At 39.0% G+C, this 26,371-nt stretch overlaps 1 protein-coding gene across 1 annotated transcript in view; it reads right to left on the reverse strand.

Annotated features, from left to right (window-relative positions):
• Positions 1–7,428: 7,428 nt before the first annotated feature.
• LOC104402652 (LIM domain-binding protein 2-like) overlaps positions 7,429–26,371 on the reverse strand; it is a gene marked incomplete at its 3' end in the record, with an annotated part of 76,412 nt that continues 57,469 nt past the window's right edge. The window contains exon 2 of the mRNA XM_010010585.1: positions 7,429–7,531. Within this exon, the coding sequence (XP_010008887.1) occupies positions 7,429–7,531 (103 nt within the window). The remainder of the gene's footprint in view (positions 7,532–26,371) is intronic.

Raw genomic sequence — 26,371 nt, forward strand, 5'->3', positions numbered from 1 at the left:
TCATTCTGGAACTTGTTATGGTGGCTGAGACTGAACTGAACACGCGACTGGAAGCTGGCACTTGCTTTGGGACCAGTGACTCCAGGGAATCAGAGATGCAGGTCAGACACAGCCCCTTGGCTGGAGGAGGCTTCACAGCCTCCACAGGGAATCTGTTCCAGCACCTCATTTTTCTTATCAGTAGGAACTAACCCTTCAATGTACTTTTCTTATGCAATTTAAGGCCAGCATCTTCTGCTCATCATGGATATAGAAACAGACCACATTCCTTTTCTTGATAGGTCTAGTTATTATGTCCCATTTTCCCCTCTCCTTTTTCCCATATCTTCTCTTCTGTAGACACGCCAACTCAAATTCTTTCATTTTTTCTGAGTAAGTCTTATTTTCAAAACTTTTGCTTTCCTCCAGGCATTCTCCAATCAGACCACATGTTTTTGCATAACTGCCATCCAAAACATGCATTCAGTGCAGACAAAGAAAAGGCAATCCCAATCAGTAGGAGAGATACAGCTGGTGCTTCAAAATACTGGATTCACCAAAGCAACTGACTGGTACAAAGTAAGGGTAAAAATTATGCAGGAAAATTAAGAAACTGTTAACCAGACTTGATAAAGTATCCAGAAGCCCCAACTACAATGTGAGAAAGAAAATAACTTTGGCAAAAAAAGTTAGTAGAAAAATGAAGGCAATAATTAGAAGGAAAAACCTCTGATAATTATGATGAATACAGAATGAAAAGTAAAGAGAAAAAAATGCGAAAGCAATCTGTAAAAACACATTATGAAATAGAAAATATTAGAATGAGATGCCGAAGATTGCAGTAAAAAATCCATGACTATATGGGCTAAAGAAAATAAGAAAGACCTTGAAAATTATTCAAAAATTAATTGGTTTTAATTTAATTTAGAAACAGAAAATTTGTAACATCAATATATATTTTTGTTCTAGTTTGGAAAGAATGTTGATCTTGAGATGAGAATGCTTCTTAGTCTAGCAGCAGTTAAGAAGGGTCTTAAAACTATCCATTAGGAGTAAATGTCTTAAAATTAGGCTTTCTAAGAGTTTCTTCTGCACGTTTCTATCTGGTGTTGTAAAATAATAATTAAAATAAAAAAAAAATAACTACTGAGGGAGTTAGAAACCCCCACACTACTGTTGTGCTGATATTTAAGAAGGGGCACTACGCAGTCAGGTAACTGTAACATAATACACTTACTTGATATCAATCCAGACAAAATAGTGAAAAAAATTATACAGGATTTAACTGATGAAGATTGAAGTGAAAGAGTTGTAATTAATGCCAGTCAACATGGGTTTATGTAAAATAGGTCTTGTCAAACAAATCTCATTTTATTCTTTGATGAGCTTACAGAAGTTTGGTTGATAAAGATAAGTGCGTAAGTGTAATACACTTAGACACCTGTAATTCATTTGACTTACTAGTGCATTGCTTATATTCTTAATAAAAAACGTTATTATACAGTTTCACTAAAACATACATAAAATGGACTGAGAACGCCTTAAAACACTAGTTTAAGACATAATTCTCAATCAGAAATCATTAACTGGGGGGTGGAGGTGCTAGTGGTGATCCAGAGGCACATGTGGACCTGTTAGGCATGATTTTAGGGAAATTTTCATGTATGTTCTGAAATTAAACTCTGAAGTATTGCCAAGAAAAAAAAACAAGACTAGAAGAGTGGTATATAAACGAGAAGACCAGGCAGTCACACAGAATAATCTGTCTGATTTACTAAGCTAGGCCAATTTACTGTGTGTTGTACCTGAATGCTCAAATCATGTTTAATGACTGGGATTTCTCTGGGAAGAAAAAATAAAAGGAAAAAGAAAGAGCATGTTCCTGGAAATACTACAATCTGTTTCTCTTGGCAAATTTAATTTTCTCTGAGTTATGTGAGAGAAGCCAGACGACAGTTTTATAGAAACCTGGGGTGACAATGCAGCACACTGACCTCTCGAAACCATCGTTTTGACAATGGTTAATCAAGTGGGTAATGTGTAGCAAACTTCCCCTGTTTACTCCCAAACTATGTTCCCTGCTTTTAAGAAATGCCCACTAAATGTAGCTTTCCACCATTAACTCCTGCAGAAGTTATCCAACAAAGGGCTTGAAAGTTACTTGTATGGCATGGGTTATAAACAAGGAGAAGAGTAGAATGAATCTGATGCTGCTTACTCCCATTGTATTCTCTAAATAATTCGTAGTAATGTCTGAGATGCACCTATGTAATGTATTCTATAGGCACACAGACAAACTTCAATAAGCACTTCAAAGCTGCTGATTTTACTGTTTAGCACAAAGTTCACTGTACTCTGAAACTATTGCTCAGAAAACTCTACCTCTAACTTTATAATTATTAAAAAAATCAAGAAATGAAGAAAAATCAATCAGGGTTCATGCACCAAATAGAGAAAATGAACAATAATTGTCTAAAATGCAAAGCATGGCATAGTTATATTGTACATTCCAAACACAAACTGCAGTAGCAATTATAACACAAAATTCATACTCAATTATCAGCTTCAGATTAAGAACAACAATAAAACTGAAATCACTATATTTTTCTAGGGATACACACAGCAAAAGAGCTCAACTGGTTCCTTCTGAAATTTCTGCTGTGTAACATTATGCAATGTCATATAAAATTGGGTGGTGGAAGCCCAGAAAAAGTGCCTGAAATTCTCAATACATTCTACATCTATAGGCTTAAATAAATCCATTTTGAGGGCTACATCATACCTACCACACATGAAATGTTTTCACAGCTACAAATGGGATAGCTCATGCTTTTACTTCCTCACAGTATATAGCTCCTCCATGAACAGAAAGCATTTAGTGAACAGAAGAGAAATGTAGACAAGCTCTAATTTTCTGTACAGTGGCAAATGCATCCATTATGTGCTACAGTGTCACTTTGCTCTGAAAGAGTTAACTTTCTAGCTCCTATTCTCTGCAGTGCTGCATAAACACTGCACATTATTCTTACTGAGCATGCTTCATCTTTCCTGTCTCCACAGTCTTGGGCTGTCAATCACCTGTCAGTCCCTACCACATCAGCACAGTGCGCATCACCAGGCTGTCAGCACAGCAGCTGATGAGACTCTGCTAAGAGCTGTCAATCAAACTTGTTTCTCTTATCTGTTCGGGAAATATTTTGTCTCTAAGAAACAAAGAACCTGGGCAACAATGGATCAGAGTCTAGTATTTACTCTTTTAGAGGGATGAAGGCTCTTAACAGGAAATGAATGTTTTATCCACAACAAGGAAAAAAAAAAATCTGGTCCATTAGGCATATTTTCTTATTTGGTTTTCTTTAAATCCTATTTACTTCTTAACTCAATAAATCAGGGCATAATAAATTAAACCAAATTTCTTTTTGCTCTCACTGTAAAATGAATTTCCTGGATTTATTTTTAGTTTCTGTTGAATATAATTCAGTGCAGTTTTAAACAGGTAGCATCTCTTTGGTTTGGGGAATCTTTTCCTGACATTAGACATTGGAATGTGTGAGCTTTCTCTCCATCTAACTGTAGCCAAAGAGCCAGACTACAAAAAGCACACATAATTTACACCTTTGTTTCATTAAAAGATATCTTTATTTTCTGTAGCATTTCTCATTAAAACTAAATTTCAATATAGAATTTAATAACGTGAGTAGGGTTCATAGATAATAGACCAAAAAATAGCTGAAGGGTATAAGCAGGAGAAAAACATACATTTTCAGTGGATGTTTGAAAGAAGATACTATCTTCTCTCTGGAATGCTGCACCAGGGAAAAAGAACTGCAGCAGGTAAAGTTCTCACATCTACAGAAATAAAATACTGAAGAAAGACAAAAAGAGCTGCAGAGATGGGCACAGCAGTGATCTCAGGTCTGACAGGGAATCTCTGCATGAAATGTTGAGCTGGGCTTTCAAGTGCACATCTATCCAAGGCAGAATAATGTTCTGCAGAGATAGCTGGTGTAAGTCTAACAAACTTGGCAATCAAATTAATTAACACTGGTGGATCACTGAACTAACAGACCTCTACTCTTCCCAGGGCATAAGTAAGTATCTTTATATGCTGTGCCATACAGACACACAGGCACATTTAAATCTAGCTGGAGTATCAGTACATAGTGCTGTCTCGTGCCAAGTGAAGTAAACATAACCCAGTGACTTCAAATCCTCACCTCAACCCATATCTATTTTCCCCTACAAAATACAGAATATCAGAGCTGATAGACAAGGAAAAACACCAAAGACTTAACAGTGGGAGTACCAAAGGGAAGCAAACCGCTTTCCTAGGTATAGAGAGGAATACTGTAAAACACAGTAATGTGAAAGGCAGGCCTAAAAATATTTGGTGTATTCATAAAGCTTCAGTTTGGGGCCATGAAATTAAATAAGCAGCTTAGTTTTCCGGGACAAAAAAAGTGGGTTTATAACCCTTACAGTTTTTTGGACAGGACTGTATATTAAAAGTTAAAAGAAATGGAAGGAAAATAAAAGTATAACTTTTTAAAACTTTATAACACAGAGACAATGATTTACACGCCTGATGCAGGTGCTCTAAACACTTGCATTGGATGTGGGAATGGGCTGTCCCGGTAAGAACAGAAGGCAGAGCTGGGAAAAAGCCTGCAATAGGAAACCCATGGAAACTAAAAGTTTAAAGCAAGCTTGAAAAAGAAGCCCCAGAGAGGTTTGCCATCAACATTAGAGAAGAGCAGAAGAGAATATGCAAGTTCCCAGGAGCCTCCCACAACACCTTTTTTGAAGAAGGAACCTGTTTTGAAGAAGGAACCTGGGGCAAAACACCATGCTCCTCCTCATCTCTGGTGGCTTAAGGCAAGAGCCGGAGAGATCAAGAAAGCAAGAAAGGAAAAGGACTGGGAAGAGCAAAATTGCGGCCATGGACAATGCAAAACTAGTTGTCCTTTCCCCACATACCCCCACAATATTTTTTTCTGGAATTTGGTGCTCCAAAAGAAAATATTTTAGTTTCCCAAAGAGGAAAACCATTGCCCAAAGGAAAGAAAATGAGGTGGCAGCCACAACCAATGTCAGAGATGCAAGCAAATCTCTCAGAGGCTGCAGCAAGACAAAGGCAGGCAATTTTGAGCTGAATCCTGCAGCAAAGGCAAGAGGTCGGCATCTTTCATCACTTTCAACTCTATAAATGACTTCATAAAGGATGCCTATTTCTCTTTTCTGGGGCTTAATCTTGGTTCCCTCCATTACTGTTTGTGCCTGCAAGATGTAAGAACAATTTGTCTCTTCCTTCTCAGCCAGCTTCAATGTCTTTAATAGTAAAGAGCGTGCACAGTGGGCAAGGAGGTAGGTGTCTCACTGGGGACAGCGCAGGTGGAGACCAGGTGATTCAGTTTGATCTCTTCCAGAAATCCATACTCAGTGCTGGCACCACATTATGTTCTGGCTCACCTAAAAGGACCACCAGCCCACTGCCCAACAAGTTCACCAGTTACTAGGAATAAAGGTACTGGGTGACATGATGGTCTTTAGGAGATACCAAGACCCTCCATAGATATAATGGAGCATGCACACGGCTTGGGCCTACAAAACAGGGACCTTGATCAGGTCTCTGTGCTCAGCAATGACCCGCTACAGGTGGAAGCGATTTTCCGTTAATGTTTAAAACCAAAGGGGAGCAGGCTGCTCTGTTCCCAACTCCTGGACATGTTTTTTGACACAAGCTTCCCTGGTGGGAAGAAGGGGTTGCTCTTAACACACAGCTTCCACTCTGTACCCTCCCCAGGCAATGCTGGAGGTATCCCTCAGCAGGGGCTTAGACAACACGGCACCCCCAAGGCTGCTCTCAGAACCTACCAATGGAAATGCCAGACTGAAACAGTTCAAGCATGCTCTTTAGAGTACCACTAAATAGGAATACTGTTCGTGTCAGAAATAATCACTAATACATAATCAGAATTACATAGATTTTTACTAATGAAGGAAAGGAAACGTGAATAAACAGAAAGAGCCCTAAATGCTGAACTTTAATTCTAGATGCTGAGAATAACAACACAAAAGCAACAACAGTTTGTGCAGATGTCAGAAATTAAAATCAGAGGAAATATCCTGTGTACCAGTCACTTTCAAAAACATGCCTACAGTAATGTGATCTTTCAATCATGCTTATCAGCAACAATGCTAAGAACCACAGTACTACCCCGTACCAAACCGTCCTGGTTACAGATAGCACAACTGTTATCAAGCATTTGTGACAACAGGAATATTTTACTCTTTGACAAATTCTTTCATATGCAGCACTGTTTTCCAGAAACACAACTCCTTCTGATCTAACTGGACATTAATTGCTTTTTGGTTGATGTATCTGTGCCTTCTGGACTGATAACACAACTAGCAAATCTGATATCTGACAAGTTGACTCAACCTAATCAGGACAGATCAGCTGTTACCAGCGTTGCTACAGGCTGTAATTTGAGGACCTTTACAGAGTTATCACTTGCTTTGAAAGGCAAGAAACTGTAATTCTGTCAACACTAATCCCAGAACGTGCGTTCAATGTGGCTGTTATTTTTTCTCCAGGAGAAGGTAACACTTGTCAAATAAATACCTGAGATAATTGATAAAAGGAATTAGGAGTATGTGAGTGATACACTAACAATCAGTCACTCTCACGAAAAAGAAGAACCTTGCAAGATTCAGAACACTAAGTAGAGAGCACAAGCTGTCACCATGAAGCAGGGGTCACTCTGAATGGAATGAAACAATTGGCAATGCAGTTTTTCAATGTTTACTTATCTCTCTGTTGCTTAGTGCTAAAGCTGAGAGAATTATTCACTTCAAACAACTTGTTTGATGAATTTCACTCCTTTTTCCTGCTCAGAAATGGATAACAATGCCATCAGAGTTATTCACTGCTTCACTTTTATTCAAGCTTTCATTTAGTGCTCGATTGAGAGAGTATTCTAGGCTTCCACTGCTGTTCAGACAGTATGCAGTGCAGGTCTTTAAGTGTGCAAACAGCACAGGTCCAAGCAGCTGAGGGAACCAGCAAGGGTATAGCTTTTGGAATGTATCTTTTTCCTGATACCAAAATTTGCTACAAAGTTCCCTTTCTGTAAACAATTTTGCCCACAAGACAACACTTCAAATGTTTGCAGAATTCAAGCATAGCCAAAGAAAATTAATAGAAAAATTCCAAATATCATATTGGATTATTTGCCTTACTCCACTAGGAAATAATTTTTCATGTAATAAAATTCAGAGGACTTCCTCAAAAAAATGGATTCTCAATGCATGCAATTCTTAATAGAACTTGATGGTCACTGAAAACTAACAAGTGGCTTTGTCATTGCTGGGTTTGCATCTGTCTCTTATAGGTAACTGTGTTTAGAAATTCAGGCTTAAAATTAGAACAAAAAATATATCTCTTACTGTATCGCTTTGGTCCATCTTCCAAACAAAATGAAAGCGTTAAAGTTGCATCATCTTCAAAAAATTCAGTTGCAAAGGCATCCCACCAGAGGTTGTCACTATCCTAGGAAGCAACAGATCATTCACTTAACAGGAGGCAAAATGAAAATATGTTCATCCTTTGTAAAGAAGTTCACACATAGTTCATGCTTCTTCACCTGTGATTTTAGAGTGTAGATGTATATATTACATTTCAAACTCATCTTCCTAGATAAAGTTCTTGTTCTAATTTAAGAAAATAAAATATTTAGTTATACAACAAACTGTCTTTCATTTTATTGCACACACTAAACATGTAAAAACTTTCATACTCATAAATATATGTTTTTCTTCAAATGTTAAAAATGGTTTTATAAACCAGTTGCAAACATAGCAATTATGACTTCCCCCCCCCCCCCTTTCTGGGCTGTGTATCTCAAATGCTTGATTCTAATAATGAAAAAAAACCTCCATACTCAATTCTATAATGCTGCATAACCCAATTATCAGCATGAGCTGACAAGAAAGTTATTTAGAAATTAAATATAATAGCCATTCCACTCCAATGCCTTTAATATAAATACAGTGCTACTGCAGGTTGATTAAATACCAGCTAGTTACTTAAATGTAATTGTTGTGAGAAATCTTTACTTTTCATGTTACATGAAGTGAAAACAATATTTTAAGATGAGCTGTGTATACTTAGAGGTACAGTAATATATATAGCAATAGCTAATATAGTGTACAATGTAAAGCATATACCAATAAACCAATACAGGTGGTCTGTGGCTTTTGACGATTGAACCAGGCATTTTCAGACCTGGATGATCAACAACAGACACCCAAACCTCGATGTCTAGCACCTGTACAAGTGATCCAGCTCACAAGGGTTTTCACAGAAGTCAGACAATGGAATCCACCAGCTGCTTCATTGAAAAGCTATGGATATATTTAACAGCTGTATTTAAAATGTTAGGTGCTCATCTGCTGCTTTGTGGCCCTGAGGTTTGAATCACTTGCAGCACTGCAGCATACAGGATCAGAAACAAAGCTGGAAAGACACCTCTGAAGATGCCCCAGTCGCACTCCTCAGCGCACTCCTTTATCCCACTCACAGCAGCTGCCTTGCAGCATGCAAGGCCAGTTTCAGTCAGTGTAGTGAGCACTTAGCACCTCTTAATGCCTGAGCAATGTAAAACTAAGCCAGAAAATATTCATTAGCTTCACTGGGAAAAAAACCTGTGATAAAATAAAAATTTAAGACAAAATATACGTCTAACATAATTGCTATATATACACATGCAGAGAAGTAACTATCTTGTTTTTTTGGTTCTATGCCTGTTTTTCCTGAAGACATTACTGTTGGATTTCACTCCAAACTACTGAGCAGGGTATCCTTCCTGCCTCAAAACTTTGATTCTTGTCAATCATCGAATGGAGAAATGATAAAGACAGGTTTTAGCATTCCAGGTCCCACCAGAGACTCCTGAGAGACTTCTTGGCTGTGTCAGGGCCTGTAATTCACCTTCCTTGCCAAGGGTCATCCTTCCCAGCAGTGTCAGGACAACGTGCAGCACAGCTCTGTGGTACTTCAGTCACACAGAGGTATCAAAACCATCCCCACATCTTAGGGATCTGTTGCCACAGAGAGCTGCTGCTCTCTCCTCTTTGCTGGTGTAAATCTGATTGTTTCTGTGTGCAAAGAGCAATGCATCAACTAGCCAAGTAACCACAACAGCAAGTATGGGATATATGCACACAGGTGCTCAGGAGGTGCCTAGCAACCGGCTTCTAGCAACACATCTCTGCAAACCCACCCTTCAGGCGGTGCAGCCTTGGGACAGCCTGGTGGGTGACATTAAAAGCCCATAAAAGAGTGTATTGTCCAAGATGGAAATACGAGCTACCATTTGTCAAAAGAGCGGCTGCAGTATCACTTAAGTGGGATCTTTTGGACATACTTATAGGGAGGGAAGGATTTAAGCAATATCACACACGCATTTGCAGCTCTCCTTGACTCAGAGTTAAGTATCACTGGAGCTACTCCTGCAGCATCCAATGACATGGGAAGCAAAAGGGGATTATCACACAGCTGGGATGCAAATGCACACGGGAAAGATAGAAAAGAGCAGGGAAAGTGCAGGGCCTCACCTAAAAAACACATGTATTTGCACTCACTCTAGCTTTCAGGAGGTCTGAAGGCAAGGAAAATGTGGAGATGGAATTACTATGGATTCCCTCGCTGGATAGATGAAATATCCAGACTCTGTCACAGTCTGGATACTGTCCAAGGCCTTTATCTTATGCTTTTTCATAGTTTTATGTCAGGAAGAAGGAAAACCAGAAAATGCAACACCTCACCCACAAAATACCCTCCAAACCTTAATAGATGATATAAATCCTGTCAAGCTTGTATACACTCCACTGATTAATTCTCTGCTCCACCCTTGTCACAGGTGGGCCCAACTACTTTCACAGCCAACTAGTGAACAAAACCAAATGAGGTGTCCCTAACCCAAGCTGGAAAAGGATCCAGTTATTGCAAACAAAAAAAAAAAAAGAAGAAAGATAATAAAATCACCCTGGATTTTTTTCTGCAAAAAGGGGATGGTGAAGGCAAGGCTGCCCCCAGGCATCTTTAACTTATGCTCTGACAGGTTACGGGGGATTTTGCCAGAGTAATTATTTTTCTATTCAACAATAATGAGAAATTACCATGGCAACCTCCCTTTCACGTAGTGCACTCACATGCTCAAACATTGAAATAATGGCCTAAACATAACAAAAAAAAAAAACTTTAAAAATATTTTGTGTTAAAATAAACTTAAGGAATGGGTCAAAGGAGAGAAGAGGGCAGAGGGAGCCAGCAAGTTGGGTCAGAAGTGAAGCTGCCATGCTGCTGGAGCCAGCTACCCAAGCAGCAGAACGTCTTCTGCCACAATTGCCATTATTCCCTTTGATCCCCTCCACCCCTGGCATTCTTCGTAATTTGAAGCATGGCTCAACTCTGAATAGGGTCTCCAAGTAAATGGAATCCTAGGGTTTCAATATTTTTCCCTTACTCTGGTTTCTTTGGCAAATGTAATCAGATTTTAAGTATAATGATGTTCTTTTTCCCCCTCCATCTAATAGTCCCACATGTTCACTGTGTGATCTGAGAGTCAAGCTGGGTTCTTCTTCTTTACACCTTACACACTTACATGATTAAGAGTCTGCAAGCCAAATGAGGCTTTTCTACTTGCTTGTGATGGTGATTGCTGAACCAAAATAGATCTTGCAACTGGAATATAAGACCAACTGAGATTATGGCATTTTCTCCAAATTCCTTTATTTTTGTTTAATGACTTGGGAGGCAGAATGGAGTAAATGTAAAAAGTCAGTACACGAAACCATGCTCAAGGGAGGATGCAGGTATCTTGTAGGACAGAACTGGAATTCAAAATTATTTTGATAGATTGCAGAAATGACCTGAAATGAAGATGAAGTTCAGTAAAGTGACGTGACAAAAGCACAAACACAAAATGAGGAATAACTGGCTGAGCAATACTGCAGAAAATGGTCCAGATCATAAAGCAAATATGTTAGCAATCTGTTGCTCTTGCAAACATGGGAAATGTCTTACATATAATTCCCTCCTGATCCAGGAAACACTTCTCTGGAAAGACTTCAATTGGAATAGTCCATCCATCCACTTCTGGAGTACTGTGGGGCCAGTACTGGGCCACCCACTCTTAATGAATTTAGCTAGGAACAACAGGAATTATTGTCTAAAGACACAAACAAACAAACAAGCCAACCCCAAAAGACCCATAGGAAGCAAGGCAGAAAGACCTAGCTGTGTTTAGTATAAATCAGAAGCTCCTCAGACAGGGAATGTGATGACAACCATATGAAAAGATTGCTGTAAAGAAGAGCAATCACTTGTCCTTGGTGGCTAACAATAGGAGAAGTAATAATCAGCTCAATCTGCTGCCATTGCGGGTTAAGTGGTTTAATCCCCTGTTACAGATTTCTAGGCTAGTGTTTTGCAGAGGGGAAATAGCTGTGGAGCACGGCTACTGTGTTCCCAAGGAGAGGGGACACAGAGAAACCTCGGGCAGAGCCGCCCTGTTGCGGCAGCAGCTCCACAGCTCGTACTCACTGGGAAGTGGACTTCTGTTTTCTCTCTCACATCACTCTTGGCTGCACACATATAACAGGTGTAAAGAGTATATTAAAAAGAGAGTCAAGGACACAAGTAAACGTGATTCTGAATACACACAGGAAACACATCTGTTCTAAAACGGGACCTTTTTTTACATATAATCACTTTTCAGGGAAGAACTGAATTTTAATCATCAACCTATGTGGCTTGGCATTGGACAAGGCAAAAATAAAAAGAAATAGTGCCCTTGGGAGCTTACATTTTTCTTCTGGCACCTACAACCCTTCCCTATTGACACTTACTATTTTCAAAACTCTATACATCCACACTCCTGCTGGCAACATACGCGCTTCTCATATTCTTTCAAGTTAATACAGCACGAGGAAACGGCTGTCTCCCCAAGGAGAGAATGGTATTTCTCCCCTCCTCCCATTCCCAGGAAATCAAACTACATTTGAGCCTTTAAAATGCAGTTTCAAGATAAGATGTTGCCATTAAATGCACCTGTAAAAACTGCACAACCATTGCAAACTATGAAACTTACAGGATAAGTTCCATTAAAAAATTCTGATATTAATATTTATACACAGAGCACACTGACAGACCATTAAAATTAAAAAGCCTGAATACAAGAAACAAATATTTTCCCCATTAGCTTTAAATTAGACCCATCTTGAGACTACCCAACATATTTAAGGTCCTGATACAAATTTCACAGGAGTAACAAATTATCAGGGACTTATATATCTTAATGTTATACATTTGGACATTTGAGTACTGATCTGTAGATCTGGCCCTGCAATGCGCAATGTTTTCATAATCTAGCACAGGGGAGGTTTAAATGTATATTTAAAATATATAAATTCTATATGAAATACCAAATCTCAAATTGATTTTCTTGGAAACAGTATGAACAGAGTGAAAGAGGGTAATACTTTCATACAGTATGTAGGTGAGAAATCCACATAGTCAAATGGCTGTCTATTATCATACAGATACAAGAAGATGCACAACCATTTTACATTCACATTATCTTTGCTAGCAATATGTGCTACTCTGTAAGTAGTTAAAGCTCCCGAAAAAGAGGACCTATCTGCTTGCCCAGGGCTGGTTTGAAAAGAACCACTTCCAGCCCTTTTGCATTTGTTATTTGCTTATCATCTCATTTATTTTCTCTTAAACATAAAGCATGTTTTACACAGCATTAAACATACCTAGTTTAGCAGCTAGTGGTGTCTTACAGAATCTCCATCTCCCCTCGCCCTGCCAGGCATGCCCAACTCTATTCTGCCCATTTGTTATTTCAAATAACAACATATTCACAGTTCTAATGGTGTTGCTTGCTTTTATTTCACTTACTAGCGTGGCTGGATGCCATCTCTCAAACAATGTGTAGTAAAACTGGCAGAAAGATTTTAAGACTTGGCTTTGGTCATAAGTAGTTTTCGTTTCCATTATATACTTGCAACTTCTTGCCAACACGCTGCTCAGTGCCCAAAATGTATCAGTTTCTTCAGCTTACTTAATAATTAATTAAATTATTGTTTACATTCCACTTTGGAACTTATCTTCATTTGCTCAGTAAAGAAACAACACCAAGTTTCTGTCTTGTTGAAAAGGCAGAATATAGTCATGCAACAGATCCCCAGAGCAACACCGCCTCAGAGAGACCGATCCGGGTACAATATGGAGACAACATCTCTGCTTCTCACATAAATCTGGATTAACTTGAAGAGTCCAATGGAATTATAGGGAAAAGCTCCTAATGGAAAGCTACTTTTACAAGTTCACTGGAAATTCTTAATATATCAAGAATCCTATTTTTATTGCCTATAAAACACAGCACTGTAAGGCAACAAAACATTGGGGGGTGGGAAGCTGTAACAGTTCATTTACTGAATGGGGAACTGTGAAAATCGAACATTAATTATTTGATTTCAGATAAAGGGGTGGGGGGGGAGAGAAGAGAGAGGCTTTGCAAAATATGCAAATTGATTTATGCCATTTCCTTGATGTACTCTGAACCCAGGGATGTGGGAATCAGCATCACTACAGCAAAACCATTACGCTGTAATGATCCTGGCCATCCAGCTCAACTTTGCAGACACACTGCTTTGAGATAGCATCACTTAGATTCTCAAATAGCAAGTCACACTGAGCAATTATAGCAGCAGTTCAGATTAACTGAAACATGCTGATACTGATATAAAGAAGAGAAATAATTTTCTTATGTTTAGAAGGATGGTTGACCTCTTCCTTGTTATTTGGCCACTAACAAAGCACTATGCCCAAATTAGAGACTTTTTGTTAGAGTAGTTTTGGCAACAGCTCTCTGGGCTGGCAAATAGCAAGACCAGTCTATACACAGCTATAAAAGTGCAGTTCCATTACACCTAAGTCGCCTAATTTTTCCATCTACACGTATATTAAGTGGGATATCCTTTTAAAATTGGGGTCCTTAGAATTATGGAGATTTTCTAACTTAAATTGTCAGGACAGGATAAGACAAAGAGCTGTCTGGTTCAGCCTAATAACAGAATCAAAGTAGAATGCTTGGTCTCAAACCTATTATTTGTCATTCTTTAAATTTTACTGCAGCTAGTGGACAAAGAGAATGAATCCTTAAGTATTCACTCTGCACGTTTCACTATTCAGCTACAGCAAACAGACACAGATTGCCATTTAATACTGCCTTGCAAGCAGTACAGACCAGAAAGAGTTAATTTATGAAATGTGCCATTTCACCTGCTTCTTTAATTTGAATTCATTATTACCACTCCTGGAACTTGTGCACAAGAATGGATATGAGAAAGAAAGGGGAAAAAAGAGCAATGAAGCTGGGCTCAGGACATATTCCACTGCCAATTCTTACAGCCACCATGGCATCATCCTTGATATTTCACAGCAATATTATCAATAACTAGCAGAAGATGCTCTTTTGTGCTTTTTAAGTCTACTGGATAAGATTGCACTTGGTCTCCATGGATAAGACCTACATTCTGGGTGTGTGAACAAAAAGACTGGGCGTTAACAACTAAATCATGTGCAGTTGTTAACAGAAATAGACGCTTCCATGCATAACATAGTGTTTGTTTGGACTTGGTATATATACATGTCATGCTAAATCTATATTCAAAGTTGTTTTAAATTGGAGCCTTCTTTTCAAGAGCCATCAGGATGTCCCTAGCTGGCTGGAAACAGTAATGGATTTCCTTAGCAGTATTCTCCACCCATGATCATTGCAGGCAAACGACAGACGTGAGTTTTGTGTTTATCAAAAATGAACCATGGTTACACTTCTCTATTCTGCCACAGAATACCCCACAGCCTCAGCCTTTGAGAATGGTTTATAGAGATGGAATATTAAGTGTATCTATTATCTATTGTACTACTGCCAGTCATATGAATGTTCTTATTTTATTCTGACATTTTGACCTGGTTTCTTTTTTACCTTGTTTACTTCCATCTATATGAGTAAATGGAAGCTACTATGCCATCTATCCCAATGAAAAGGCAATAACTAGTATTGCCATCAGTGAATACAGAGCATCAAACATCATATGTCACTAGGGCACAGAAAAAAGTCATATCCCCAGCAATATTAGTAAAAGAGTCTCTCTAGGTCTATCTACCCAACTACACCAACTCCTAAGGCTTTAAAATTTAGCCAACACAAATGCTTTCATCAGTTATTACAGTGAAAGCAACATTATTACTGACAATATTTAAATACCACAGTGGGAAAACAATGAAGACAGTCCTTGACACCTCCATTTCATACCAGACTCTCACCACCTCTTTGTTCACGGAAGCCTCACGGAAGCACCACATGTGTTAGAGACATGCACAAAGCTGAGGCCTTCAGAGGTCCCTGCCCCTGAACAACTACAGTCTAAATTACGATCTAGCAGACTGTATTTTGAGAGGTAAGAAACAGCTCTTCAGCTGAGTTAAGAAAAGCTACTCCTTTTATCTCTTGTGCCTTATTCTTGTGCAAGACTAGTGGCCCAGGCAGGAAAGAAAAACCCAGATAAGACAAACCCTACATTCCAGCTTCTTGGAGAAATATCAGACAGTGACAGGGCTAAGTAATGCAGCAGTGAAGAGCTGATTTTATCATATGAAGATTATACTGGTTGAAAAGACATATAGTGGGGGAGATATAATTCTATATGACGCACACCCTCTACCCTACAGGACTTTGAGAAAACTCCTGCTAACACTCAGCAAAAGACTTTTAAAATTAAGGATATGCTTAAATGCTTTGCTAGAATGGGATACAAATATGCATTTGTTAGCCTGCAAGTCAAACTAATTAAAGATTATGACTTCCTACTAAGCTTTGCAAACCAGGTAAGAGCATATCACAATATTGGACAGCTCTGTCTAACCAAAGAGCTGTTATCTCTTGGGAAGGTACATGCAGTGAAATAGATCCAGTGTATCGTATGTCCCATCTCCTTTACAGGGCAGGCAATTTCGTGCACAAAAGTTTAATTTAGCAGTAACAAGTCAGGAGAGAAAACATTTTAGAGGAAGGTATTTAAGAAATCACTCCCTTTTGTTACTATTTACAAGCATATTTAAATTATATATTAAATATATATTTGCAAGCACTTTATATATTGGGGGCTGCATTTAAGTGCTTAGTAACATAACTGTGGGTTTGGGTGTTCAGGTATCACCCAAAGAAATTTTAACGGCACTGTATAATTCCAGGCAGTGCAGAGAAGCAAATGTTACTGTGTTTTACAGAAATCCTGGTAAGAAGCAATAGTAAAGCACAAAAAACTACTATGGGAATTAAGAAATAATTTCATAAAAAGAGATACAGTCACCTGCAAATTATCTCTTAAAAGTTCATTCACATTTTTTTTTATTCCACTCATCTCAGAAGCCTCACTTTTGTGATCTTTTAAAGAATTACCACATTAGTTTAGCAAAAGTACATTTCAAGTTAATTCCTATATACATTCTGTACTTATTGAGATTAGTAATCACAGCCACATTGTCAACTGGCAATGTCACTAACAGTATCCACAAATATTGTTTGTACTAAATGTGTGTTTCAGAATCTAAACTCTAGTTAGGAGAGAGAAAAGGAAAAGGTATTGCTGAAGTATTAAGTCCAGCTTTTAAGACTCTACATACTTGGTCTATTTTTCAATGCTACAGCATAACTAATATCATTTGTATCAGCCGTTTAGCCACTAATCAGCTGAAGTTGTCAGATAAAGCTCAGGTTTTTGAAAATAATACAGCTGTATTTATTGCTTCTGATTTTTGATATACAAACACACATGCATTTAAACTTAATCGAACATTAAGCTGAGATTTGCAAACCTAATTAAAAGACTTATGCATTCGTTTTCCATTAAATTAAGTAGCAATCAGATGCTGGAATATTCTGTTCAGGGCTCCAAATCCCAGCATGGAAATGGAACTTGTTACATTTGCTAAATCAAAGCTGGAGGGTGACAACACAGGGCTGGGATTCATCTCACCCCAAGACAGTTGTCTAAATTCATATGAGAGAAAAAGCTTCCTGGAGATACCTATCTCTTCATTTACTGTAGAGGGAGCCTAGAGAATAGTTCAGTTTAGCCATGTAACTTTTACAAGGATGAAGGTGGGTAAGATAAATCCTATTCCATGTACCTACCAAGAATTTAAATTTCAGGAAGAAAACTTGTTGAGGTTTTGGGAGCTTACATAGTGAAGGACAAACATAAGTGAAAAGCTGGGTGAAACAACCATATCTACTTTGTCTAGATTTTTACAGTCTTGGCAGGAAAACCTTTAAATGATGTTCAAGTTTTTTGCTTGCAATGCTCAAAGATCTCCAGGCTGCCAGGTTCCTGCTGTTTCAAATAAAAAACTCCGAGTGGCAGACAGAAGTTGGAGCACTGGTTAAAGATTTCTGCCAGTATGAAATGTTTTAAATGAAGAAGATGTGATTATTTGCTTGGCTTCCTAACTTCACTTCCCAGCTAGCCATAGTTGCCAATAAAGGCCCTCAGGTCCTGTGTTTTATCTCACCCTGTATTTGGATAGAAAATTCCTGTACAAAATGCAATTAAACTAGAGGCAGAATTGTTCGTATGTATCTGCCTACGTCCTCAGAAATCTGAAATATAAGGAAATCCTAAGTCAAGACAAGACATATCAAATATTGCTATTTCTCATGTGCTATTCTGCTATCATCAGATCACTCAGTCACTTCTGTTTCTGTCCTGTAGCACTATCCCTCTTAAGCATGTAACATTCACTAATGGGCATGTGACAGCCAAGTCCGATTATTAAAGGAACAATAATCAGAAGTCCAAGTTGCTGTGAGAAAGCAAGATGCATTGTGCTTAAGACACTCACAGGTTCTCAGTACACACCATAGTTTGCAAGTTTTGATGGCAAGAACCACAGGGTGGTAAACTTTTTACACTGACATTTCCGTTTACAAATTAAAATTTTGATTCAAATGGTTAAGTCTGAATCACCTGCTTACAATGAAAAAAAAAAAAAACCAACAAAACTACTTAGAATCAAAACTGTTATAATATTGTATAACAGTGTAACAGATCACTGACAAGGGTGTTGAGGTTGCTAAACCGAAGGATATTTAGTTGCTGTCCTGAAAGTCACAAGAATACGCATAAAGAGAATGAAACACATATTGGGAAATTCTGAGGTTGTGACAACAGAGTGATTTAGTGTGTTTGCTTTAATTAACAACTTTAAATTTTCACTTCAAAAGAAATGGGAGAATTTATGCATGCCAAGAAGTACTCCCTTTCAAAACTCAGTCTGCACTGAGCAAAGTACAGCTTTCTTCTAAATGGCATACGTTATCTTGTCAACCTCATTTAAAGTAAAAAGGCATCAGTAGTAATAATGAGAATGCAGTTTGGTGAACAATTCCTTCACAGAAGTCAGCTATTACATACTGTAACAAATTAAAAACTCCAAAAGTCTATGCAGGTCCCCAGAGAAATGCTGTTTAATAAAGAAAACACTGATATTGAATGCTACAGAATTCCATTTGCTACAGAATCCCATCCAACTGGTTTTGGATGCGGCTGAAGCAATTAGAGAAAGCTGTGATTTAATGATTACACTAAAACCCTAGACAAACAAAGCTCTCACCTACCAAGTGGCCACTTAGCTGTACCACTACCACCAAATGTATAAAAATCCTTGTAGGATTTCATTTACTGTCAGTCAACTAGAAGCAACATGAGCAATTATTTACTAAAAATGCCTACTTACCAGCTACCCTACTGCTTAAACATGAAAAATGTATAAATCTAAATTTAAACAAAGTAAGCAAGGCCAAAAGTGAACTACATGTGTCAGGGAAATCACCCACTAAGGTCATCCTTGTAGCTGAGACCTGGTATGATCTAGTCGAAAGATCATAACAGGTCAGTGTTTAATCCTTTCTCTTTTTTTTAATCTTTATGCTGTCTATGATAATCCACTGGGGCCTCACCTCTGAGTCCATAAACATCTAATGAAATTTTAAACATCTTTTCATCACAGCAGTAGCCTCCTATGAACTCCAACCTATCACTTCAGACTGTGAATCTGTTAGATCAGCAGTAAAACTGATTCACTTCAGATTTCTTAAGTTTTCCGTAGGTGGTATTTGTCCTTCCCTATTTTCTAATGCTTTCAAAATTCCTTTGTATAAAATTGTAGGACATAAAGCAGTATAAAAAAGCCATATGTCACAATTTGGAAAACTTGCTTGCGAAAAGCTTGTGAATTTGCTTGGAAACTCTGGATTTTCTTGGTGTGCTCATGCCAGCTGACAAGCTCCGTTGTGAAAACTGACTAATGGTCTTTCTGATTTTTAACTTCCACATTCATCTGACAGCCGAGTGAATGACACCCAGGACTGCTGAGGTAGATTTTTACCCTCGTTGCCTTCCAGGTAAAAGCATCTTCTGACAAAGAGCAGGCAAAGCCGTGGGAAAAGCAGTTCCCTTCCTCCCCAGCTCTTTAAGGAACAGCATCTAGAGTCATGGGCATACCTATAGCCTGAACAAAAATACTAGTGTTGATACAGCCTTTTAAAACTATAAAGAATATGAAGTCTGGGAGAAAGCTCAAACACACAGAGAACTATTTTAAGAAAGAAAACATTTTTGCATAACATGGTGATTCATGCACAGAATTGCTGCAGAGGAGAGTGAAATAACTTCAAGAATCTATGTATAGGAATGTATTTCTTGGGCAGCTCAGACCTATTTTCAAAGATCTAAATCCTCACATCTTAACAAAAGCATACAGTGTGGGGCGTGGGGGGTTGTTTATTTGTTTTGTTACAGCTGTGCATTTCTAACTAAAATAAGCAATAATCGTGTTGAGAATCCTACTTTTTTAAGCAGTACGTGTTTCTCATGAGTGCTGTAAACCCAGAGCATCTACTGTTTCAGAGCTTTTCTGGAAGACTTGTGTTCAGACTACTAGAGAGCCTGAGAAGGCAGAAGTAGCCTTGATGAAGCCAAATAACTACACGATCCCATTTCTGGGAATGTGTAACTGCCAGAGGAGCTGTCATCTAAGAGTGGAGAGAAAATCAGAAAAGGTTCAGTGCTAATGTCTTCTTAGGCTAGGGGAAGCTTATGTCACGTTCAGCCCAGAACACATAGATCCGCACCAAGCAGCATGGTTTCTGCCAATGTAGTGACAACCACTGATAGATGTTATCATACTTCTATGCACTATGTTCAATTGAAACTTACAAAATTGATCATAGCTGGATCACTGTCTAGGTCCTCAAATAAAGACTAGCAAAATATCACAGATCCTCTTCTGAGGGTGCTGATTTCAGCTACTGATTGTTCAAACATCTTAGGATTCTCCTTCTGCAAATGAGTCCCTCCACAATCAGATTGATTTTCACACCTGATCTCTGTATGCCACACTGAAGAATCACCTCTCTGCTCTATAACAAATGACTTCTGTTCTTTTTTTCTTCCTCTTGCTTCCTGATTTGGAATAGTTTTTTCTACAACCAGATGCACTCATACAGATGTGCATACGCTCACTTTTTGTTGATATGCTCAGGTTCTGTAGTAGTGTCTCCTGGATCATGTCATCTGCCTCTTAAAATCATATATTAAGTTATCCCTGGTCTCAGGCACTCTACACTGAATGTGAACTTTTTATAACCTCCACAACCTGTGAGGTCTGAAAGAGGCCCATCAGAAACTGCTAGGTCAGCACAGAGACCACCACGTATCCCACAGCGTATCAGTAAGGACAAAGGAGTGTATTGAAGATCAAACATGCTTTGTTTCGGGCAAGCAGCTCCTTATTCAGACTCCTGTGAATGTTCTAGTTCAGTAAGTCTCAGCATCTGGCAGGGGTCAGATCTGGGCTGATTTCCTCTGTCTTGATTCAACGCTTTCCAGTACAGCTGACAATCACAGGCTTTCGTGTCCTAAAGCCTTGGTGGACTTGCAGAACAAGAGTAGAATCAAAGCAGCTTCCCCCTCTCTCCCTGAAAATACTTATGCACCTTGATCTGAGGGGACCACAAGCAGGATTATGTCGTCAGTATTCTCCTCATTCCTCTGCCAATATTCCAAGCACTCATTAGTAGCAGCAAAGGAGGTAATACCAAACTGCCCAGGGGAAATGGCCTAGAAACTGCAGAGATACTGAATATTTTCAACTGTATTATAGAGTGTGCCGAGACACATGGTCCTATGGGTTGTCAGTTGTTACATATCAACTGCACCAAGTAGCCAGGGTGAGACATGAAAACATAAGTGTCCTCTAACACTGTATAGAGTGAGTCCCACAACAAAGAATGCTGTAGGGGCACATCTAACCTATCAGATTATCAGCAGCAGTGCCTTGCAAACATAAAAGGACACATGATGTTCTGCTATCTTCCTATAATAATAAACACAGCAGTCAGGTATAATAAATGTCTCCTAAGAAACATAAAGTGAAAAGTTGGTAGTGTATGGCATAACCACAGCTCTAAGAATTGATGTTTCCTACTTGAAAGACTACACTTCTTTTTCATTCCTAGAAAATTTCCACCTGCCAGGTGTATTTCTTAGATTTAATCAAGTACTTGTGTTCTTCCAAGGTAGCCTTCTATTGGATTTTTGAGAGAAAAAATCCCCAAAGTGACTTACTCAGTTGTGAAATAATGAGAAGCAGGTATACAGTTTATTCACACTGACTGCTACTGCCATAAATCTAAGGAAATTACTATACCTCATGTTTCAATATAAATAAAATAATAATTATTCCCCATCTTGATGGGATCATTCCCATGATTAAAATATTTCTGATATCTTCCTGATCTCCAGGGTCTATCCCAGATGAGATGCAGCAGTGTCTCTTCTGCATGGTGTCGTGTTGGGAGCGAATGGATAAACTTAACATCTGAAACATATCTTAACATTTGAAATTGTCAGTCTTTAGTATCTACTTTCATGTTACAAGCTTAGAATAACTAGGTCCTCTGTTCTTCTGCTGTAGAATACGCACTCTGTAGATTGTCCTACCTAAAAATTATCTTGAAATGAAAGCTCCTAGGTCCTCCAGATAGATTTTAAAGTGTGTTCCTTTTTTTAAGAACAGGAGCCTATCCTGATGGTAGTCATGGTTGCAGAGAGAAGCTGGAATGTGACAAAACATATTTAAACATGAGCAAGGGAATAAAGGAAATGCCAAACTTTTTCTTTTTCAATACTGTAACATTTGAGCCAATTGCATGATCCTTTAGAGCCTGGCTCTGCTTTGGGTAGAAGCACTGAATGGCTTGCCTATTTTAAATGTGTATGTCCACCCTCATGGCCACCAATATCAGGTAACTGGAAGCTCACTTGGAGCCAGGCTGTTAAACAAAGTGCAAATTTCTCATTTGGAACAGGAGAAACCGTGATCATCTTTGATATTATCTTTTCTCATTCAGCTTTGATTTGAGTGGTGGTATCAAAAGAAAGTGACCTGAACATATTAAAGACGATGCAAGTTTCAGTATTCCCTGTTGCATATAACTTAAAAATTAATGCTTCATTAATATCCAAACAGATTTGCTTTGGGAAGACCTGATCAGAATTCAACACTAGATACTGTAAGCATTTGAGAGCACTGCCAATGTTTTTTTTTAAAGGCCCAGAAGATGCAGGTCTTGTATATTATTTCCACTGCCTTCACCTGCAAATGCAGCATCTCTGCTGCAGTGACAGAATAAATATATGCAAATTTGATTTTTTTCCCCTCCAGTTCTCAAAGGAACAGCATTTTGCACCAATATAAGAAAAAATCAGCCTATTCTGTCTAATTCATGACATACTACCCACTGGTATGAAAAGAAAGATGGCAGCTCCCCTTCCTTCATGCTTTGATCGAAAGTCAACAGAGAAGTAATACAAACTGACAGGTTTTTATGACTGACCTCCTGATACCTACCAGTGCATAAACATGCAGTTGTTAAAACCTATCACTAGGGCCAGGGTTATCCCCTATTGACTAGAAGACTGCCAAGTCGTAAATAAATAAGATAAAAATAGAGTTCCAAAATAATATATTCTATTTAGTGGATTCTGCCACTAAAATGTCATGTCCCAGAAAATCTCCAAACAGGAGAGTTAAGATTTCACGGTTTTATGATTTTACTTTCCAGATGTTGCACAAGTAGGCAAGTAGGAAGGCCATCTACATGTCTCTTCAGTGATGAGCTGTGTCCCTCAGGGGTCCACACTGGGATCGGTACTCTAACATCTTCATCAGTGAAATAGACAGTGGGATTGAGTGCACCCTCAGCAAGTTTGCAGATGCCACCAAGTTGTTGACACACCTGAGGAACACGATGCCATCCAGAGGGACCTGGACAAGGTCAAGAAATGGGTCCATGTGAACCTCATGAGGTTCAACAAAACCAAGAAATGGGTCCCTGTGAACCTCTTGAGGTTCAACAAAACCAAGTGCAAGGTCTTACACCTGGATCAGGACAATACCCATTATCAATACAGGATGGGAGATGAAGGGATTGGAAGCAGGCCTTTGGAGAAGGAGTTGGGAGTACTCGCAGATGAAAAGCTGGACATGACCCAGGAATGTGCATTCACAGCCCAGAAAGCCAACCATAGCCTGGGCTGCATCAAAAGAAGCGTGATCAGCTGGTCGAGGGAGATGATCCTGCCCCTCTACTCTGCTCTCGTGAGACCCCACTTGGAGTACTGTGTTCAGCTCTGGAGTCCTCAGTACAGGAAAGGTATGAACCTGCAGAGAGGGTCCAGAGGAGGGCCACAAGGATGACAAGAGAGAGGACAGGAGCACCTCTCCTGTGAGGACAGGCTAAGAGAATTGGGCTTCTTCAGCCTGGAGAAGAGAAGGCTCCAGAGACCTTATTGTGGCCTTTCAATACTCAGAGGAGGCTTATAAGAAAAATGGGGACCAGTTTTTTATGATAGACACCCTGAAGGTGGCGAGCTTCTGGTAAGCCCTGATCACAGCATTTGGATGCAGAGCAAGATGTAACAACTCTCTTCCCAGGTGAGCATTTCTTCTCCATGCTCGGGCCAAGTCTCTGTTAACAGGTCTGTAGTTGTAATTTTGCCCAGCCCTTTTGATTAGCTTTAAATCACTGTGTTAAAGATCACCTGAACCCCACCAATGTAAAAAATTACATTGCTTTTTTGTATACTATTTAGAAATAGAAGTGGCTTTTGAACCGTAAATATTTTGAGAACAAACCTGTTAAGGCAAGGCCCATAAAATTCAGTCAGAAAAGTACATCTCACTTCTCAAGTATTCAGTTTAATGCCTTGTCCTACTACTGCACTGCTGAATAATCTCCAGGCAGCTGTTTATAGTGTAACAGTCAATAGAAGTCGTTGAATAACGTAAAAGTCTTTTTGTAGGCTATTTTTCAGATTACAAATCTGATCTCAATTTGATTTGTTTATGTAGAGTTCTGTAACTGAAGTTTAGTTCATAGAAATGTTTGTGAACAATGGATTTAGGGGCAGGTTGCCAATATGAGTGCCATCATCAAAATAAAAATCATTTTGTGATTAAATTAAATTCATTTCCAGCAGAGACAGAGGTAGCTTACAAAAAATAAGTTGCAGAACTAGAGAATAGAGAAACCAGCATGACAACCTACTACTGCTACTAGTTAGTCTGCCACACATTGGGATTTCTGTTTGCTTAAAAAAATACTAGGAAATTATGAGTAAAGGTGGCCAACCATAAAGCAAGAGTAGCACATGTCAACAGAGATAGGAAATTTGTCTCATGAACATAGAAGGTCTCTAGTCACATCTGCATTAGCAAGCTGCAATAAGAGCACAACAGCTGCTGCTGAGGATCCAGTGCCCACAATATATGGACTGGGGGGGCTGAGGCAGGAGGAAAGAAGGATTTAATTTCAATGAGTTTGAGATTAATCTCATGGGCTGAATGCCAAGAACCAGTCAGACACCTTGAAGTTCAGTCCACACATGCCAAGACTGCTTTGCTACATGACCCACCATGAAGTGGAGACATGCATATAATCTGCTTCAAAACTGGCAATTGAAGTACAAACTAAAGTAGTAGCAGAGGTGAAGATGCAGCCCCTATTATTTTTTCCAGACACAATTAAGAGGAAAAATAGTGCTCATTTCTGAATATGTTTTTTTAGAAGAAAATTTGAGGTTCCTATCCTCAGGGATTTAGGTGAACAGTCGTGTCTGGGTGAATCCCAGACCTGGAGAGGGGCTGAGCTTTCACAACAAAACAGAAAATAATCCCCGTTTCTGAAGATCACTCCATCATGAGTTTAGTGTTGAGCTGAGTGATGGCTTGTTGAAAACTCTGCTCTGAGGAGCCTGGCTTTCACACTTTACATGGCATCAGCCTGTGGTTTTATTCCATTCTGGAGGCCAGGCCCCTAGTAGTGCAATGACTACGTTTATTTTTTTTTCCCACTAAACTGGTTTTAGCTAACTGTGTCAGCTAGGCCACTCTGCACATGAGAAATAATCAACAAAGGAAGCAACCCAAGAGCTTGTCATCATGCAGGAAGTATTACTCCCATAGCACTACACACCCAGCTCATAGGAGAGATTTCAGGCTCTGTTCTGGGGGCAATTACACTAGGACAAACCCCACGGGCTTCAGAGAGTCCCTGAACTTTCTGTGACAAGATCTATGTGACATAAATCAGAATTTGCCACTTAGGGCAACTGTGAGCCTGACATGGCTCAGAAATGCTTGGCAGGTGCTGCCTATGTGAAGGTCTTCCTCTTTGTTCCTTGCAGGGAGAGAGCAAGAAAACTTCTCTGTCAGCTTAGCTTTAGGACTCTTTTTGCCAAGTACCTGCCATAGGGCCAAAGGCATTAGAGAAACATGGTTACATTTATTACCGTGAGACCAGCTGACTCTGTTAGAATATCTGAAATAAACACCACTTTTTTTAATGGCCTGGCTTGGTTTTGCAGAAAGCTGAATCTTGGTCTATGAGCTGCCATATCAGGTTCTATTTTATTCTTTTATTTTTACAGAGTATTGCTCAAACAGGAACAGCTGGTGTTGATTTATAAACACCAGAGTTGTCTTTAGAGTTTACATATTATTTTGCCAACATTTAAGCTTAATCACTTTCAAGCAATTGTTCCGTACCATAGTGGACAGTGGTTCTGCTGCTGCCTGGAGACAGATGTTTTGTAGTAATTATACTAATAATGCAATTCTGAATTACACTTAGAAGAAGGATCTTATGTGCATAGATCTATCTGTCCATATATCTGTGTCTTCTTTCATCCA

Source organism: Nestor notabilis, unplaced genomic scaffold (assembly GCF_000696875.1).
Source record: "Nestor notabilis isolate BGI_N333 unplaced genomic scaffold, ASM69687v1 scaffold6100, whole genome shotgun sequence".
NCBI classification, from domain to species: Eukaryota; Metazoa; Chordata; class Aves; order Psittaciformes; family Psittacidae; genus Nestor; species Nestor notabilis.